The 18,812-nt window shown below is 44.6% G+C and overlaps 1 protein-coding gene across 3 annotated transcripts in view; it reads left to right on the forward strand.

Moving 5' to 3' along the window:
• Positions 1–18,812, forward strand: part of MAPKBP1 (mitogen-activated protein kinase binding protein 1) — a 97,579-nt gene that overhangs the window by 25,460 nt on the left and 53,307 nt on the right. For all 3 annotated transcript variants that reach the window (XM_021401658.1, XM_021401661.1, XM_021401660.1), the window contains exon 3: positions 2,287–2,378. In XM_021401658.1, coding sequence (XP_021257333.1) covers positions 2,287–2,378 — 92 coding nt within the window. The remainder of the gene's footprint in view (positions 1–2,286; positions 2,379–18,812) is intronic.

Raw genomic sequence — 18,812 nt, forward strand, 5'->3', positions numbered from 1 at the left:
CACAAAACATTTTTTTCTGCTTGTTTGGTTTTCTGGGGAGGCAGTTGCCATGTCAGTGCTGGTGCAAGGGAAGTGGCAGGAAGGGAGGGTGTTGGTGGGATAAGGGAGGAAGGAGAACGGTAAGATTCTCAGGAGCAGGTGGCTGCGGGATCAGCTCAGCGGCAGCGTAACATGGCACTGCAGGGATAATGTGTGTCCTTGTGGGGGAAAAACATAACTGCTGGTGAAAGTAGGTTGCTGAACTGCTGCTGAATGCTATTAGCTGCATAGCCAAGGTCAGGCAGTGCCTTTCAGGACGGTTGTGATTACAGCCAGCCTGAGCTAAAGCCTGTGCTGAGCAGTATGACCACAGCATTGCTAAATTTGAAGTTTGCTGACAACATCAAGTATCTAGATTGGAGTACTTGAATGGCACATGTCTCTTCCCTCTTCCACTTCCTCCTTTGCTGTCAAGTATGCGGTTTCTATGGGAATTTAAACCTCTCTTAGTGTGATAGGTTGGGATCTGATGACATGAGCTTGAATCTCAGCAAATTCTTCTTTCTGTGCATTTGCGAAGCTAAGCCTGTGTTGAAGTACTGTAACAAACCTGGAAGAGCAGGTAATCCTCCTACCCTCCTTTAGTTCTCCCTCACTTTAAGGAACATTAAACTATTTCCTTGCTGTACTGGTGAACTGGTAAATGCATTTTTAATTGTATGTTCTTATACTAAATAAAAACTGTGCTGAATTGTACAAAAGCCATGATTCCAGAGATTTTATGAGGAAAGGTGACAGCTGGTGATCTCTCACACTGTCTTAAAGTATCTGGGATATATTATTATTAAAGGGAAAAAAACACTGAGTTCTCCAGAGAGTGGGGTATAACATCTTCCATTTTCCATGTCATGGGTTTGAAGCCAGTCCAAACTGGAAATCATTGAGGCATGGATGGCCTGCTTTAAGTGAGCTGCTGGCACCTTGGCCCTGCTTTACCTGTTGAAGCAAGGTAGCCACCTAGCTCCCTAAGTGGGCTTACTTTTGTTACCTTCTCCAGTGACCTGATCCTTCACCCTACAGCTGAATTCTTTGTCTGATAAGCTGTGTCAGGGTAGCGTGGGAAGCCTGCCCTGCCCTTACCTTTTGTACTTCAAGTTGGTATAAATACAAGATGTTGGTCTTCAGGGCAGCCATTAACGATAGTGGTAATTTTACAATGGTGCCTTCTTATGCAGCGTCCATGCCTTAAGGCCTTAACCAAATATAATTTAGATGATGATAATTGAAAGCAGAAGACTGTGACCCAGTAAAATCCATGAATTTGGCAGGGACAGCAGTCCTGCAGAGGAATGTATGCATAGAATATATAATAAATTGAGCTGTGCAAATGTAGAAGAGAATAATTTCGTGTCTGTCAGAAGAATCCCAAGGCAAAAAGCTGGTTTATATTCAGATGCTGAGTCCTTTCATGCCACATACCAGATTTTGTGCAGTGTAATCCCACTGCAATCTTTTGTTTTGGGAAACTGCTGAATTCTGATTGCTTCCTCTCCCAGAGCGTGCTCCCTGAAAAGTCTTATTCTCCCTTGTCCCCACAGCTTTTGTGTTTGCTTATCCTGGCTTCTTGTTGCAGAGGTCTGGATACGAATTTATGTATCTTCCAAGTAGCTCTACCTGAATTTGAATTATCATCTCTTGAATGGGTCATTGCTATATGAGTTTTTGAACCTAATAATATGAGCTGTTCTGTCTCTTGAGATTCCTGGGGTCGGATGCACTGGTCCACTGGATGTGGTTTCCAGTTTAAGCACTGTGGGGGAAGAAATGACTATTCAGTTCCTAGGAATATGGACCTGGGACCTCACTGAACCACCTATCAGTGGATGGAGAAGATAAAGAGAATGGGTCAACCTGGAAAAGGTTTCCAGGGAAAGAGCTGTAGAGAAAGTATTTTGCTGCTTGTGGTGGGAAGGTGGAAATCACAGGGCAGTGAATGTGCACCCCAGCTTCTTGCTTCATACTAGTTGTTGCTTGCAGTCCTCTGCAATTATGTGGCAGTGCTCTGGCACAGACAAGTAATCAGTAGATCAATAACTCTGTACCCCAGCAGTATTTTACTGTGCCAGTGTTGAAAATAGAACTTGCGTTTAACCTTACTCTGTGCCTGGGTGCTTGTCAGTGAATTTCTAGGAGATACGATTCTTCTCAGTGCCATTATGAAGTGCCAGACTATCAGTGTCTGGATATGGGTCCATTTGAACTGCACTCATGTCTCACGATACTTCTTTTCTTTTTCACATGCACTAGGTGACTTTGGAGAAGGTGCTGGGGATAACTGTGTCGGGAGGCAGAGGATTAGCCTGCGACCCCAGAACTGGCCTCGTTGCTTATCCAGCAGGGTGAGTCACTAACCACATTCTTCAAAGCTGAGATTAACCAGGACTGGTATGTCAATGTAAGATCCAGAGTGTTTCCAGTATGGTCTTCTATAGGTAGAATTCACCATTCTTTAGTCTCTTAACGTAGAGGTCAATGATGAGCGTCAGCACTGTTACTATAATTAGCAAGGGAGAAGGACTGCATCTTACCTGTCAAGTTTTAATGATATTCTTTTTATGGAATCCCTTTCCCTCCTCTTGCTCTAAGCTAGGTGTTAAATACATTGTGGGCTTTTAGACTATGCTCTGTAGTGTGCTGACCTTGCTCATAACTCAATGGGATGCTCAAGCCAGTGAGTGCCTAATGGAGCAAATGATGGTTTCAGTGAATTGACAAACCCTTTTTGTACATGCCCTGCAGTTTATAACTTGTTCCTTATCCAAATGTGGAGAAAGATCTTAGGCTTCATTTTGACAGCTCTTCGTATATGAGTTCTTTGAAGTGCAACCCATCAAATTTGGTCTAAGTGCAATGTGAGATATCTACATGGAGACACTGGACAGCAAAAGAGCTATCAAGAGGGAGATAGCTGAGGTCTGTAGAGGTGGCTTTGTGAATTGCATGTTTAGCAAAATTGTAGACATTCTGGATCAGCTCCTGATCTTGCTGAAGGTAGAGCTCACTCAGAGCATGTGACTGTGGAGGAGCAGATCGTGTCAGAGTTGCTGGATTGTTGTGGGATGGGACTCATGAAAGAAAGCAGCACCTAAAAAATTTTAAAAGGACCATGAAAGAGTCAGATTGCGATCTCGTAATAGATGGTATACTGAAAAAGCAAGGAAGGAAAAACATTTTTCTGTAACATTTTCTGCTAGTGGAGGCATGGCTATTGAGATGGGGAATGACTATGACTTGGATGGAAAGGTACAATACTGTAGTCAAAATAAATTGCAAAAAGAGAAGAGCAACTCTTCAGGAAAAGTCTTCACTGCCCAGTGTGGTGCTATGTGGAGAGATACTGGATTGCTGAAGACCACGTGAGCTTGGCTGTTCTTCGGAGCTAGTTTATTCTGCTAGTCAGCAAGCTGCAGGAGAACTGGGAGGGTAGTATCTCCTAGTGGCGTCGCATGGGCATACTCTGCACACATAAAAGGTGGAATTAGAAGAAAGGAAACTTACATGAGAATTATGGATGGTGTTTATAAGCACCCAAGAAACAGTCTAGCAACATCTAAGGATACTGTATTTCTTGATGAAATAAGAGATGGGGGTCAATAAAACTGGCTAGAATTTTTTGCCCTTCCTCGCCGATATCCTAGTTCACAGAATCACAGCTTCATTGTGAAGTGAATTCCTGAAGCAGGGTCAGCTAGAGCAGACTGTCCAGCACTGTGTCCAGGCAGCTTTTGAATATCTCCACCACAACCTTTCTGGGCAGCATGTTACCAGTGTTTGGTTACTTACACAGTGGATTTTTTTTTCTGTTCTTGTTCAAATAAAATTTAATCTATTTCCATTTCTGTCCATTGCCTCTTGTTCCCTCACTGGGCACTCCTGAGGAAAGTCTGGCTCCCTCTTCTTCCTTCCCTTCCATCCAGTACTCATACCCATTGATAAAATTCTCCTGAGTATTCTCCAGACTGAACAGCCTCTCCTCATATAAAAGATGCTCCAACTGCTCTGTTACCTTTGTGGGTCTATACTGGACTTGTTCCAGAAAGTCTATTTTTCTTGTATGGGAGAGCCCAGGACTGGACATACTCCTGAGGTCTGGATTGACCAGAGCTGAGCAGAGGGAAAGGATCTCCACCCTTGAGTTGTGCTTATGGTCAGATTGTTCACCAGGGCCCCACAGTTGTTGTTCTTAGGACTGCTTTGCAGCCTACGAATCTCCATCATGTACTGGTTCCATGGGGTTTTATTCCTCTCTAGGTGCAGGACTTGGCATTTCCATTTGATGAACTTCATTAGGTTCCCATTGGCCCAATTCTCCATCTTGTCCGGGTTGCTTAGAATGACAGAACAGGAATCTGGTGTGTCAGCCACTCCTGGTTTTGTATCATCTGTGAACTTGCTGAGGATGCACTCTTCCTTGCTGTCCATCTCATTAATATGGAGATAAAACAGTAACAGCCTCATTATCAATTCCTGGGGTGCATCGCTAGTGACTTGCCTCCTACCAGACTTGGTGCTGCTGATCACAACCCTCTGGGCCTGGACATTCACCCACTTTTCAGTCTACTTTGCTATGCACTTACCTAACCTGTACTTTGTCAACTTGTCTATAATAATGCTATGGGAGACAATGCCAAAGGCATTATTATTAAAGTCAAGGTAAACAACATCCACTGGTCCCCACTCATATGCCAAGTTAGTCACCTCATTGTGGAAGGTTATGTTAGTTAAGCATGATTTCCCCTTCATAAATCTATATTAACTACTTTATCATGTTCTTGTTTTTCATGTTTCCTTGGGAATCATTTCCAAGATTAGTTGCTCTGTCACATTCTCAGAGATTGAGATGAGGCTGACCAACCTGTAGTTCCTGACATCTTATTTGCACTTCTTGAAGATGGAACTGACATTTTCCTTCTTGCAGTATTCAGAAATCTCTCCCAGTCCCCACGACCTTTCAAGGACAACTAAGTGCTCTTGCAATGACATCAGTCAGTAGTCCTATCTATGAAGAGGCCATTTTGATTGTTATGCCTAGGCCTTTCAAGATCCAAAGATGGTGAGGATGCAGTCTAAGCTGCATCTGGTCAGAGGAACTTCTGAGTTGCAATGCCTACAGATTATCCTGTCTGCTCTATTCTCTTCTCCTCAGTATATTCTCACTTCTGTCAGGAACCTTTGGCAGCAATGTTTCTATTCCTTGTTAGTGTTCATTAGCTGTGGTTCAGAGCCATGTCATCTTTTGAGCTGTATCAATATTAAAGCAAAAGAGCTTCCAAAGGAAGCTCACGTGGACTTGTGAGAGAGTCCTGAAGGTAAATACAGGTGAACAAATCACAGTTTGACTCCTCGGGTTTCTGCAGTGTGTTGAGACTCTAGCTGAGTCTTACAAGGCCGTTCTCTTATCATGGTGTGTGGGTTTTTTCCGCTTTTCTTAACCTTTTATATTCTTTGTTAAACAAAAGTTTGCGATCTGCATGTGCACTTGACAGCATCCTTTATGCTTGAACTCTTCAGAGACAGGCAGATAGATTACAGCGTGTGCTGCCTCTTCTTCTGCATCTTTTCTGACACTGAATATATTCACACTTGAGGAGGAGGAGGAGGAGAGGGAGAGAAGAAAACAAGTGCACTAAACCTAAATGTTCTGGACTCTTGGATAGCTAAAGATAAGTAAGTTTTATTAACAGTGACCTTCTCTGATGAGCTCGTACGTGCCAAACACGAATGTAATCAAGCATGAGGGCACCTGGGGATTCCTTTGGATAATTAAAAGCCTAAGTGGTTCCTTAGGAATTCTTGTTCACATTGGGTGGTGGTATCATCTCATGGCCTAGGCAATATGCCAGATGTTTTGTAACGATGTAATGACTTACAAGACTCGCTGCTTTTGTGCCATAGCAATCCTGTCTTGTGATGCCAGTGTGATTTGCACTATCCTTTGTGCTGGTTTAATATAGCATTTGTTAAGAAGTCAAAACATGAGGGAGGTATGGGTGCAGACATTATTAAAAGCTGATATAAATTTGGTTTGTTACTGTTTGTCTTTCCCTCCTATTCTTATTTCTAATGAATTTATCTCACCTGGGTAATTTGCAGGAATCCTGGCATTACTAGTTCATTGGCTGTATTTATTTTAGTTCCTATTTGAATTTATTGGACAGTGAAACTTCTTTCATGTGGCTGATTTTTGCAGTCTGGGTAAAGTTCATGACCTGTCCATGCAACTTGGTCATCGTCAGTGGTGCTCAAAGTACTCCAGTGACTTCCTCAGCTCTCTACTCATCCATTGAGGTTTTGCGGTCCTGACATGCAGAATTTTTGCTTCTCCAGTTTGTTGTACCCCTAAAATAACAACTCTGTTTTCCTAAGAACGCTTTCAACATACCTGGATTAATTTGGTTGAGATCAAAACAATTGCCACAGGCATCCTGACTTCATCCAAACCAGGCATATGAATGTTTGTTTGAATGAGGACTTGTGCCTTAGAAGTTCTGGCTTTCTTTGAGCGGAATCTTACTCTGGTCTCTTTATTTTTGTCTAAAGTATTATTGTTGTTGTTTATTAAATGATTGCTTTTCTGGGTTTTATCTTTTCTGGTGATTCTGATTCTCCTGAAAGAAGCAGCTCCCAATACAACACAAGCTCATTCCAACTCCATAATGGTGCCTGTGAGCTGAATGTTGCATTATTATTTTGTTTCCTTCTCACTGGCTTTTGAACTTTTTATTCTTTATCTTTGACTCTAATGAGGCTATCACTTCTCCAGTGGCTGCTTTGCTGCTCTGGTATTGTTTTTAAGCGATGCTTGTGTTAAAGGAGGCATTTTTCTTCAAGTCTGCCAGGAAGGCTAAAGGCACAGAGTGCTCCAGATATTTTAGGCCACAGCTTTCATATAAGGCTGTTGTCTTGGGAGACAAGACAACATAGAAGAGAAAACTGTCCCCCTCCCTTCTCTGAAAGTCTTGTATCTGCCATCCATGCTTTCCTGTTCTTCTGCTGACAAGCAATATAAACCCAGCACTGCCTGATTTGATCTCTGTTAGTGTTATGCAGTGACAAAGTTGTCCTTGTTGGAGGAACAAGCAGAAGTCTGTTATTTCTTGTAGCAGGCCTGGTGCTTTGTCCATCTTTTTTTTTTTTTTTCCCTCCAGTTTGTTTTCCAGTTCCTTTTTCCCTGTTCTTCTTTCATTTTGGTTTATTTCACCTTTTTTTCTTTTTTTTTTTCCTCTTCCCAGTAGCTAGTTGAGGTTCTGTTTCCTAGAAACAAGAATGGAAACAAAGCTAAGAAAATCCTCTGAGGTTACTGATGACTAACATTAAAACAGGGGAGGAGAAAAAAAAAAAAAAAGAGAAACTCTTGAAGGAGAAAAATGTCTACCATTTAATTTCCACACCAGCTGCTCAGATAGCTTGAATCAGCTTACCTGTGTTTTTTGGTTTTGTTTTTTTTTTATGTGGGGGAGGTGAATGTGGGTGTGGTTTTTGTTAAGCCTCATCGGCTGGTGGGGCTGATGGTGAGGGGTCTGGAGCACAGGCCTTATGAGGAGCGGCTGAGGGAGCTGGGATTGTTCAGTCTGGAGAAGAGGAGGCTCAGGGGAGACCTCATCGCTCTCTATAACTACCTGAAGGGAGGTTGTAGTGAGCTGGAGGTCAGCCTCTTCTCTCTTGTAACTAGTGACAGGACGAGGGGGAATGGCTTCAAGTTGCGCCAGGGGAGATTTAGGCTGGATGTTAGGAAATACTACTTTTCTGAAAGAGTGGTCAGGCGCTGGAACGGGCTGCCCAGGGAGGTGGTTGAGTCACCGTCCCTGGAGATGTTCAAGAAACGTTTAGATATAGTGTTGGGAGACATGGTTTAGTGGGGTTGTTGGTGGTAGGTGGATGGTTGGACTAGGTGATCTTGTAGGTCTTTTCCAACCTAGCTAATTCTATGATTCTATGATTCTATGATTTATTTCACTTCTCTTTGTTCCTCTTTCCTTGGCTCACAGTTGGTCATGCAAGCCGGTTGAGAACCTTGTCCTCATGTATGGTACCTGCCTGCTGGAGAGAACAGCTCGTGCTTTTCCCCTGTAGATGCAGAAAAGTAGTGCTTTGTGCTGTTCAGTGTACAGTGTCTTTTAAGCACTTACGCTCTTCTGTTCTCAAAAGCTCAGGCCTCTGTCCAGCCCTGATTATCAGTTCCCAGCTATTCTGATAAAAGTCAGGGATTTTTCGTGTTAGTCACGTTAGTCTTCCTCACTGGGGAAATCTGTATTTGATGCATAGTACCTGGAATGAGTTGCTGAGTCTCAGCCTTCAGCTCTCAAGGATGACTGTTTACATGCTATAGATATAAAATCAGGTGTGGGTTTAATCCAGAGACTCCACTGAGACAGTAAACTGAGTATCTTTGCGTTTCTCTCAGAACTGGCTGTTGCCAGTACAGATGCAGCCCCTGGCTAGCTCTGTGCATGTGCAGTACATCTGCTGAACAAGTGAGTTGGACACCTCCTTATTCTGTAAACATTTAATACTTGTTACATCCTTGTTTGCACACGGGAAGGGAGGATGATAAAAGGAGTCATATGATCAAACTTAAATGAAGATATTGTCTCTTCTCCTGCTGTTGTCCACAAGACAAGGTCTTGTTTGCCACAAGACCTTCTCCTTCAGTTTTATTGCCTTGAGTTTTTTTTGAAACAGGACAACTAATACTCAGAAGTGACTACTGGTATGATGGGTTCAAAATGAGAAAACTACATGGCTAACTCAAATTTAATTTTGCTGCTACTGTCCCATGTATGTTGGATGCTGCTGCAGCTGCTTCTCTTGTGCCAACCTCTGCTGCAGCAGTATTGAGCCCCAGTCACTTGTTGTCATTTTGTCTCTCTGCTCCTCCACTCATCCCCAGTGTGTTCACAGTACTGAGTGGAAACCTCTTGAACTCAGTTAGCCCTTCTAAGTCATAACCCTTCTGGCATCCTTTCCACGTGGATCCAGGGAAGTAAATGACAGGTCCTGCACCAACAGGCAGTGACAACAGTCTGTGTCACAGCACTGGGAGGAAGGGGAGGAACACAGCAGGAAATGAGTGAATCAGTTTTAATCCTTCTAGGAGTCTGTTCAGTACGCGTGGAGCTGTCTCACGTAACTGAGTGGTAACTCCCACTGGAAGCTGAAGAGTGAGGATTTTGTTTTATTTTTCCAGAAGTGGTTGTTGGTTTGCTCCCAAACACCTCTTTCCAATTCCGGTAGACAAATGGTTTCCAGCCGTGCACATGTGGAGTCTCTTGGAATGTTTTAGTCATCATTTTCCATCGTTCTATAGATAATTTATTATGTTGTGTGGTAATCTATCAACTGAGAGGAATTTCCCTTTACCCTAAGCTGCATAAAACCCACAATGAAAAAATAGCATTTAAGATAGACATTGCATAATGTTTCAAGGCGTGATGAAGATGCTGCCCTGCTTTCTTTCTTTCCTATGTTAAGTGAAGGGTTTCGGACAATGTGGTACTGGAATGAATTGTGAGAGGCAGATCGAGTAGACCACTGATGACCACAGCAAAATTCTTTTCTGAACGGCAATCTCTTCAAGGCTTATGAACATCGTGGCCAGGTTAGAGTTGGAGGCTACATGGAACAATGAAATCCTAAGGTGACAAGCATTACTGCCTTACTTCAGAGCGTAATTTTCTTAACTAATTGATCACCTTGCTTGGATGCCACAGTAGTGGTCAGCTGTAGAAAGGTGTAGTTGCACAGAAGGAATGCACTTCTTTATAGATCTTTTGTTACCTCTTTGTACTTGTGTGGTTTGTGCAAAGCTCTGCAGCTCTGTGCAGGTACAGTTCTTCACTCATTTTTTGTTAGCAGTAAATGATAATATCATTGGACCCTCTCCCATGTGCAGCTTGAATAGGTACAGGGACACTACAATACTTGAACTGCTGGGTGACAAATATATAAATGCAGTTCTGCTGGTTCTGGCTCCTTCAGTTTTATTTCACCCAGATTTTTGAAGAATTACAGCCTTCTTTGTATGCTTACTTCCTAAAGGAGAATCTGCAATATTGTAAAGATTATAGAACCCTACCCTAAAATGAGATCTGTGATTCCAAGCAAATTCCAGCTTCTTTAGCCACGCCGGAGGCAACTTTTTTTGTCCTTTTCAGAACGGTACAGTCACCTTCCAAGGGCCACACTGCTTTCCTTTCTCTGTCTCTCAGGAATCTGGACTGTTGTTAGTGCATTTTTTCTGTGAGGATGCTTTGCTTGTACATGCCATATGGGGAGATTTTCCAGCTGGCACAATTGTGCTTATGGACCCAGAGGGAAAGATAAGAAAATCCCCTTCATTTAGGTTGTTAAAAACAATTTCAATTGAAGAGCTGTGACTGCAATTGGGTTTGAGTTGGACCATTACAACTCAATGGAATGTTTTTTTTTTTCTGTGTCAAAAGTGAGCAACACAACACAAGATTTTCACGTTCTGAAAGTGTCAAAAAAGAAGCCAACCCCTTCCTTCTCTCTGCTCCACTAATAGCAGAAGCATGGATATGCTTTCTTTATTGTAATGACCCACTGTAGGGGAAGGGTACTTCTCCAGAGTGTCATATGCTAATCCAGCCTCAAGTTACCACCGGGTGGTGGATCACTGTTCTGTCGTGTGCATCAGAAAGCCAGCTGTTACAGCCCCAGGACAAACAGATGAAATGTGACACTGTCCCTTAGTTACTATTCAGGGCTTCGGCAGCAGCAGTAGTTCTGGTGGCGTGCTCCCTTCAGCCGCCAGGTACCAACATGCCTGCTTATCCCCTGTCTTTCCAGTCATGTGGCAGTCATGCAGTATGAGCCTTTTCTCCCGAAGTGTTTCCTTTGTATGTCAGCTCTGCTCCCATCCTGTCTGGGTGAGCCTGTGCTCATCCATGTTTGCCTGCTTCCTCCTTTCTGCTAGGTGCCAGCAAGGGGTTGCAGCACACAGCTATGCTCAGCACAGTTTACATTCATGCTGCTTACATCCCAGTGTGGCAGTAGAACCCCCTAAGTGTGGAGCAGTAATCTGTGCTTCCTCTTACAATACCTTCAGTGGGAGAAAGCATGCTGTTAGCAGGTGATGCTCCTCTGTCAGCAGGCTCAGAGTGAATTGTGGCTGAAATCTGGTGACCCTTGGTAGCAGAGATTCCAGAAACAACTCAAAACAAAACCCTAAATGCAAGCCTTCATCCTTCTGAATTTTTCTCATTTAGACTGAATATAGATTTTTTCAAGGGAATGGTCCAATTGCAATGAAGCATTTTGGGAAGTGTTTCACAACTTATTTCACCAGCAATTATCTGAAGAGGGAATGAATGAGTAGGAGCAGCTACCTTTTCCCCGAACAGACCGCTGGAGACCACTTCCTTGCCCTTGGTGGGCAGCCCTGCATTGAGCTGAGCTGGTAACTCTTTATTCCTTCCTGCCTTGAAAATTATGGGCAGGAAAATCCTGTGTATTTGGGATGTTAGTGGCTGTTTGTTTGAAGGACAGGGAGATCCTTCTGAAAAAGTCTGCAATTGGGAAGAGGCAATGTATTGTAGAATTGAGAAAACTTTGGTTTTGGTCTTCCGTGGAACCGGATATTAGAGAAAATTGCTTTGTTTCTCCCAGTGTGCACCTTTTTCTAAAAAGAGTTAACAGTAGCTTTTTCTCCCTTAGAGAGCGGTAGCTAATAGGAACAGGATATTAAGCAGGTAGCTAAAAGTGCTGTTTTGCACAACCTTTACCCCAGCTAGTTTGGATGCACTTCTTCCAACATCAGACACTAGCCAGCTCTCAAGGCAGTGAAGCCCACAAGTCATGTTGTGCACTTTCTTCAGAGCCTCTGTGCTGTACAGGTTCCATGTGAATGACGTGAGCTCAGGTGATGTTTCAGTATGTATGTGTACGGAAAGCCAGGGATGTGATTAAGGCAAAGAATGCCAACTCTGTACCTGTTCCCAGAGCTATGTAAGCCTGGTTCTCGGCAGAGAAGAGCTCAGTGGGGCTGTGGTGGAAGAAATGTTCACAAAGCAGTTTTGCAGAAGGAGGTATCTTTGACCCTTCTGTACCAGAGCATTGCATGCAGTTGTGTTAACTACAAAGCTTAACTGATAACAAAGTTGGCGATGTGGTGGGGCAGGTCCAGGCGCTGCCTGCACAGTGCCTCTCGGGGGGACCACAACTGTTAGCTGAGCCCTGGAAAAAGTTTATGTTAGAATGTGGGTTCTTGCTGCTGCCAAAAATGTTAGTGATGAAGAAAGCGAGAGAGGGAAATGGCAACGCTGTTATCTGTGCAAGACTGCAGTGAAAATTCTTGTGACAAAGAAAAGCACTTAATTGCCCTTGAAGCTTTCCTGTGCTGCATTCCAGAGGATGCAAGTAGGGAAAAGTAGGGAGGCTTGGAAGAATCCTGCGAGTTTGCTGCTGTTTGGGTTGCCTGACATATCATGTTAAGGAAAACTTGTGTAATATGCACTTGTTCCTGCATCCATCTTAGTTCCAGAGTAAATATTCCATTTTCCTCAACACAAGAGCATTTTCATGCCTGTTAGAGTAGCTACAGCAGAGAGTGTTGAAAGGACTATATTGGTTATATCTGATTTCAGCCTGCCTTATTGACAGAAGCATTCATTGCCCTTGCTCTTGCACTGTATACCTAAATGTGCCAATGACATTTGATTTTTATACTGGGAGGCAAGCTGGAAAGTAATCCTGATTAGATGGCTGGTTTGTTGCTCTGTGCTCCGACCACATTAACCAGTATGTGAACTAAAGGGAAGTCACTATATTTAAAAAAAAAAAAAAAAGGGGGGGGGAAAAAAGAAAAAAGGAAAAAAAAATCAAACCTCCTGTGGTGAGGGTCATTTGCAGTTTATGCACAAAGAAACTGAAGTGAGAGAACAAGCATGTCTGCTTTATTTAATAACAGTACTGAACGCTCTAGTAGAGCTCTGCAAGTGGGGAGCTTTGGCAGGTTTGGAAATGTATTACATGTCCATGGGAAAGGGAAGAGGAATGGCTGCAAAGCTTTGGTTGTTGTGGAGTACAAGGCCTTCCTCAGCTTGATGCCCTGCAGCCCCCTGGGGCTTGCCCATCTCCTGAGAAAGGAGGGGGCTGGCAGAGAGCAGGAGCCTGCATGTTGCATCCTGCCTCATTCCTGTCCCGCCATGCCCCTACAGCAGCCATGCCTCCAGCAACCAGCATCTTGGTGCTGCAGTGGGACTTGCTCAGGAGCCAAGTCCTGAGCTTGCATAAGAGCGAGGGGGGGAAGTGGAGACCAAAAGCAAAGTCTGGGATGAAAATGAGATACCAACTGCCTCAGCTGGGCTCCACCCTCTGTAAGAATCTCAAAACAAGCACTGTGTCTCCTGGCAACCTTTGCAGAAATCCCAGAGTTTAACTTGAAAAGAGTACATACAGTCCAGAGTATGTACCCCATTGCAAACAAGGGGAGACGCTGGATTTCTTCTTCCTGGAAGACACTTGGAGATGGTCTCAGGTTTCCCCCAGCGTCAGCAAGGCAACAAGCTAAAGGTGAGGCAGCAACCAGTTAGGCTAAGAAGTGCCAAGAAGCAGTGCATTTTGTTTGTTGTAAGCATGCCCAAGTGTGCAGTGAGTGCTGCTGAAGCTTGGACAAAGGAGTTGGCATGCCACCGCTGACAGCTGCTCCTGTGGGTGCCATCCCGCTCTGGACACGTACCTAGTGCCTCCAGCTGGCAGCCAGAGACTGGCATCAGCCCCTGCCTGTCCTCAGTGTCACGTGCTGTGCCCTGACAGGGCTGACCCAGTGCTTCCTGGACTCCTACCTCACCACATTTCTGTGTGACGAGAGAGGGATGAGAGAGCAGGCCAGTGTTATTGTGGTTGCTTCTCCTTCCAGGAAATCTGTCTTTTCAGGTCTTGTGACAACTGATGCTTGTTAGCTATTCTGTAGAAAAAAACTTGAGTGCAATTAGAATGCTCTGCCTTATCTCATTGTAGACAATGCTGAGGTAAATGTTCTTCTTCCATTAAAGCTACAGTTGTTCCAAGGCTCCCAAAAAGACAGTGTAGGTAGAACTGAATGTTGCTAAGCAGAATACATCAGAGCTGTTCCTGCCCAGCAGTGGTGCTGAGTAGAGCTGGCCGCAGCGCTGAGCTTTGGGGCAGTCTGGGCCGGCAGGAGATCTAAGGTGCCATTTTGCAGTCCCTGGCAGCCTGCAGCCTGAGGCAGCCCTGTGCTCAGCCAGTGTCGAGATGAGATGAAAACAATAGGCCGCTGGGAGCAGGCAATTCCTTAATGTCATGCTTTTGAAGCAGCGGGAATGCTTTTTGTCTCTGGTGCTTCTGTGTAGATACTGCAGGAATTGTGCTTACCGAAGCATTCAGGAGGAAAAGCTGCTCCAGTTTCCCTGCCGCAGTGGAGCTCCTGCTGCCCAATCAGGAGGGCAGGCAGGCAGCACAGGTCAGTGGAGCACCCTGTGCCCACCCCAGCATCCCTGCCAGGAGGGGCTGTAGGGCACCCCTACTGCTGGCTTTTCCTCCCGAAGTTAATCAGACAGAAAAAGGGCATAGCTAAATTGTGCTATTGCTTGTTTGCTCTTGTGATTGATGCCAGTGATACTGACTATACTGATTGCTAGTGGTAAAAGAATTGAAGCCCTGAGGCCCCTGCCGCAAGCTGTCACATTCATTTGCCCCACGTGATGAGTTTGATGCATACAGCCTTTTCCCTGGTGCTCAGGAGCTGCTCTGGCATGATGAGGGAACATTCTGGCTGCATTTGTTGCTGGAAACAGAGGTTGGCCTATTGCTTACAAGTGGGATATGGCTTTCCTCTGGGTCTTGAATTCAAAGGAAGAAACTTCTTCAGCTTTCAAGGCTATATGGTGCAGCAGGAGTGACTCTTGCCGGGAGGTCAGCACAGACCTGACGTGAGGAGCTGGAGGTTCCTGTTTTGGCCCAGCTGGGGCTGTGCAGGAGCTGCTCCCTCCCAGGATGGTGCCTTCAGAGAGAGCTTCCATCCTTCCTTGGTGTACAGTTGGACGGGAGAGTTGAATTTGCACAGAGCCTGATGTCAAATTTGATGATTCTGCAGTAATTTTCTTGTAGTTTTTGCTTTTCCTTACCTGTATCATTCTTGCAGTTTCCTCTGTTTTTTTTTTTTTTAAACAAGAGAACAAAAAACCCGCCTTTTTTTTTTTTTTTTAGAACTTGTCTTTCATTGTTTCCTTTTCCCCTAGATGTGTGCATTTTCTTTCTTCTTCTCCTGGATGCTCCCCTTGGACTTAATTATGTTTTAAATGTTTATGGGCAAAGTAGTACTCCTTATATATAAGAAGGATGTGCAAATAAAGGCAAGAATTTATTGTTAATATAATTGAAATCTTAACACTAATTCAGGAATTATTAGTCTACTACTAATTATCATTATTATAGAAAAAAGAATGATAGTGCATTAGAATACTTCTATATAGAAAGTCTCAGTAACGGTGATAACACGATTAAAAGTGTAATGCATTTCTTCATTTCTATCCCTCTTTCATGGTGTTATGCTCACCCTTGTGTGGCTTCTCTGGATCTTCAAAGTCAGTAGCTAGAGGGTAAGACCATAAACCTCCAGCCTTTGTGGCTCTTCACTGAAAGGATTTTGATGTGGATGTTGCTGATGGCTTCTTCCTCACTCCAGTGTCCACTTGGGGTGTTTTTTTAATATATTTGTTAACACGCTTTTACACTTCTCTCACTTAGTTTGTCCGCAGCTCCATGTTACTTCTGAATTCATTTTGTGTGGTGTCTTTTATGCATGTTAGATGTTATTTGTCTTCTTTGTTACTCCAGTTTTGTGCAGCTCCCGCATCTGCGTTTCTTTAACTGTGATTTGGTCACAGCTGGGGGGGGGTTCCTGCTGCCAAGCATGTGCCTCACCTCTTATCAGCCTGTGCCTCTGCTCCTCTGTGGAGCGCCCTATCTCTCCACTTATCAAGGCCTCTGCTATCGTGGTGCACTTGCATTTCTCTCCACTACATCACTGTACTGGTTGTAAATATCTCATTCTATGTAAAGTAACTGCTTCTTACTGTTATTTATATAAAACTGTGGCTGTATCATACAAAAAAAAACAAACAAAAACGGAAGTAAAACAAATTAGCCATAGACACCTGGCCAGTTAGAGAAATTGCTGTCACAGGTAAACCAGGTGAAACAAAACTATGGGCAGGCCAAGAAGAGTTCAGACAGAGCTGATCTGACAAGCCTGAGGCCTTTCAGGCTCTCTATATAGCTCACAGCCAATGCTGAGGCTGTATTGTTGAGGTAATACTGTATTACTGAGCCTACATCATTAGCAGCTTCTTGCTCTTCATCCTCCTCCCCCAAACACAGGGGTTTTGGCACCTCTGATTTTTTGACTTGTGCTGTGGAAGACAAATCTGTCAGCCAGATGCTGATGGAAGAGGGACTGGCTCTTGCAAGTAAGTGGCAGGGTGGAGCACGACTAGGGAGCAGGAGATCCCTGAAGCAGGTGCCTTGGCTGTTCTGTAAAGACTGAGAGTTGCTCTGTTCTGCTTGTTGATGCTTGTGGCAGCTGTAACTTTGGGTGAAGCCCTCAGTGTATGGAGACGAGCCCTTTCTCAAGAATTAACAATGCAATATTGCTGTGATTCTGTAACATCCATCCTGGAAGAAGTTGCATTCCCTGCCTTATCACAAAGCTTTTCAGCTATGCAGCCATGTTCTGGTTCTTTATTTCAGTCATCTTAGCACCAGTCAGGTTCTGCTCAAGGCTCCATTTTCTACTGCTTCTCAGTCTCTCCTGTCTAACTGATCAGCATGGTTTTGTGTCATGAACTGTCTCAGTGAGCCTTTTAATTCCCCAGCCTTCCTATCCTCAGCTGCTCATTGCTCCAGGGCTGCTGCTGATTTGCACTGTTCAGTGGGTGTTTGTCAAGAGTGCTGAAATAAAACACAGTTCTGCAACTCCTACGCCTAGCCCAGATGATTTAAAACTTCATGTAGGTGTATTGCTGGCATTGCTTGCCTGCCTGAAGGGAAGTGAGTGGCTTGGGAGAGAGCAATGGAGATTCTGTGTGTATTAGTCATGACCCATGTGTGTATATGTATGCATGTGTGTGGGTATGTGTATTGGTCCATGTGCATTTGTCATCTGTGTGTTATGTCCTGTGAAGCCTTGTGAGACGTACAGGCTGATGTGCAATTCACATGTATGTGTAGCTGCTGCGGTGCCTGGCTGTGTTGTTCTTTGCCACAGGCCAGAGGAGAGGGGCTGTTCCACAGGGCAGAGGAGGTGGCCTCTCCTCAGTCGCTCCGGGAGAGCGTTTTATCCACTTTCCTAAGCAGCATGGATCTCGTCCATGACGTTTTTCTTTCTCTCTTGTTTGTGGAGTGTTGAAGGGAAATCGGGATGTTCTGAAGGTAAGTTCCTGTTGAGTCATTGGTGACTAGGCAGCCATGAGCCATAACAATTAATTGGAGTCATTTTCAACTTTCTTGCTGCTGCAACGATTCCCAGTTGGTAAGTTGCTTTATACTTAGTGGTTTTCCTTCTGAGCCTGTTTCTCCTCTCTGTTTTCCTCACATGCATTTCTTGTCCCTGTCTTTCACAACCATCACCTGCCCCAGCTCTGCCCCCCAGGGAGGGTGCCTCCTGCTCTGTGGGCAGCCTCTCTGGCCCCAGCACAGCTGCTGGTGCACCTCGCTCAGTTGCAGGCCTGGAATGTTTCTTGTCCCTGCACCCGTTTTGTGGAGTGACAAGCATGACTTTGTTTTCCTGAACCATCACCCTGCACTTAGGCTTGAACAATTAAAGGGTGCCAGTCTTAAAACTCTTCTTCCTTCTGCTCTGTCCCTTAAAAACAAAGCTTGAGAATAGCCTAAGCTGCTAGCCATGCACAGCAGGATTTAGCACTGGCACTGTGAGAGGCAGGAGCGCTAAGCTCTGTGCCCTTCCCTGCAGCACAGCCTGTGCATGTAGGCTGGCCTGGCTTCTGTTGGCAGAGGGCGGTGAGGTGACGGCATCCTCGCCAGGTGGTGAGCGGAGTAGTTGCCTATTTCTGTGCAGGCCATCAGTTCATACAGGCCCTGATTTTTTGTGGGGGGAGCATTTTGAGGTCACAGTGTTTGATGTTGCAGAAGTTGTTCTCATCCATTCTTTGTTCTTTTATCTTGGTGCACTGAGGAATGGCTGGGAAGTGAGCTGTCTCTAGCATTACCCTGCCTCGGCTGAGGACAGTAATCAGTGCACTATCCTGTGGTTATGCAAAGCAAGCGATGCTGGACACAGAGAGGCTATTAGGCTCCTTCATCTTGTGCTCCCTCATACCAGGCTTGTCTGGCCTATCAGTAATGAATGATGTGAGTTCAGCAGAGGCTGAGGGGTGGAGAAGCAGAGGCTGCCCTTGTCCCTTTGAGGGTTATCCTTACAAATCCTTCTTGGCAGTTGTGCTTTGCTTTGTAGACCAAATTTACTATGTTGCTTTTTCTCTTCATGTGGGTTGGTGCAACCAGATTTTCCTCAGATTTCCTGCTTCTTTTGGGCATGGAAAAACTGTGGAGAGAAATGCCCTGTGGTGGCTCTATGGCAGGGGAAGACATGGTGAGCCCACTGCTTTTTTGGATCCATTACTATTTTGCACCCCCCCAGTAACTTCTTCAGTTTCTCTCAGGAATTCTGAAAAGGAGAAGTCTAAAGGTGCAAAACTCTAAATTTTTACAGATTGGTCTAAATGTGTAAGAGACTACTACGGAGGTGGGAGCTAGCTGGCTAAAGCTCAGTT

The sequence above is a fragment of the Numida meleagris genome, chromosome 6 (genome assembly GCF_002078875.1).
Source record: "Numida meleagris isolate 19003 breed g44 Domestic line chromosome 6, NumMel1.0, whole genome shotgun sequence".
Taxonomy (NCBI): domain Eukaryota; kingdom Metazoa; phylum Chordata; class Aves; order Galliformes; family Numididae; genus Numida; species Numida meleagris.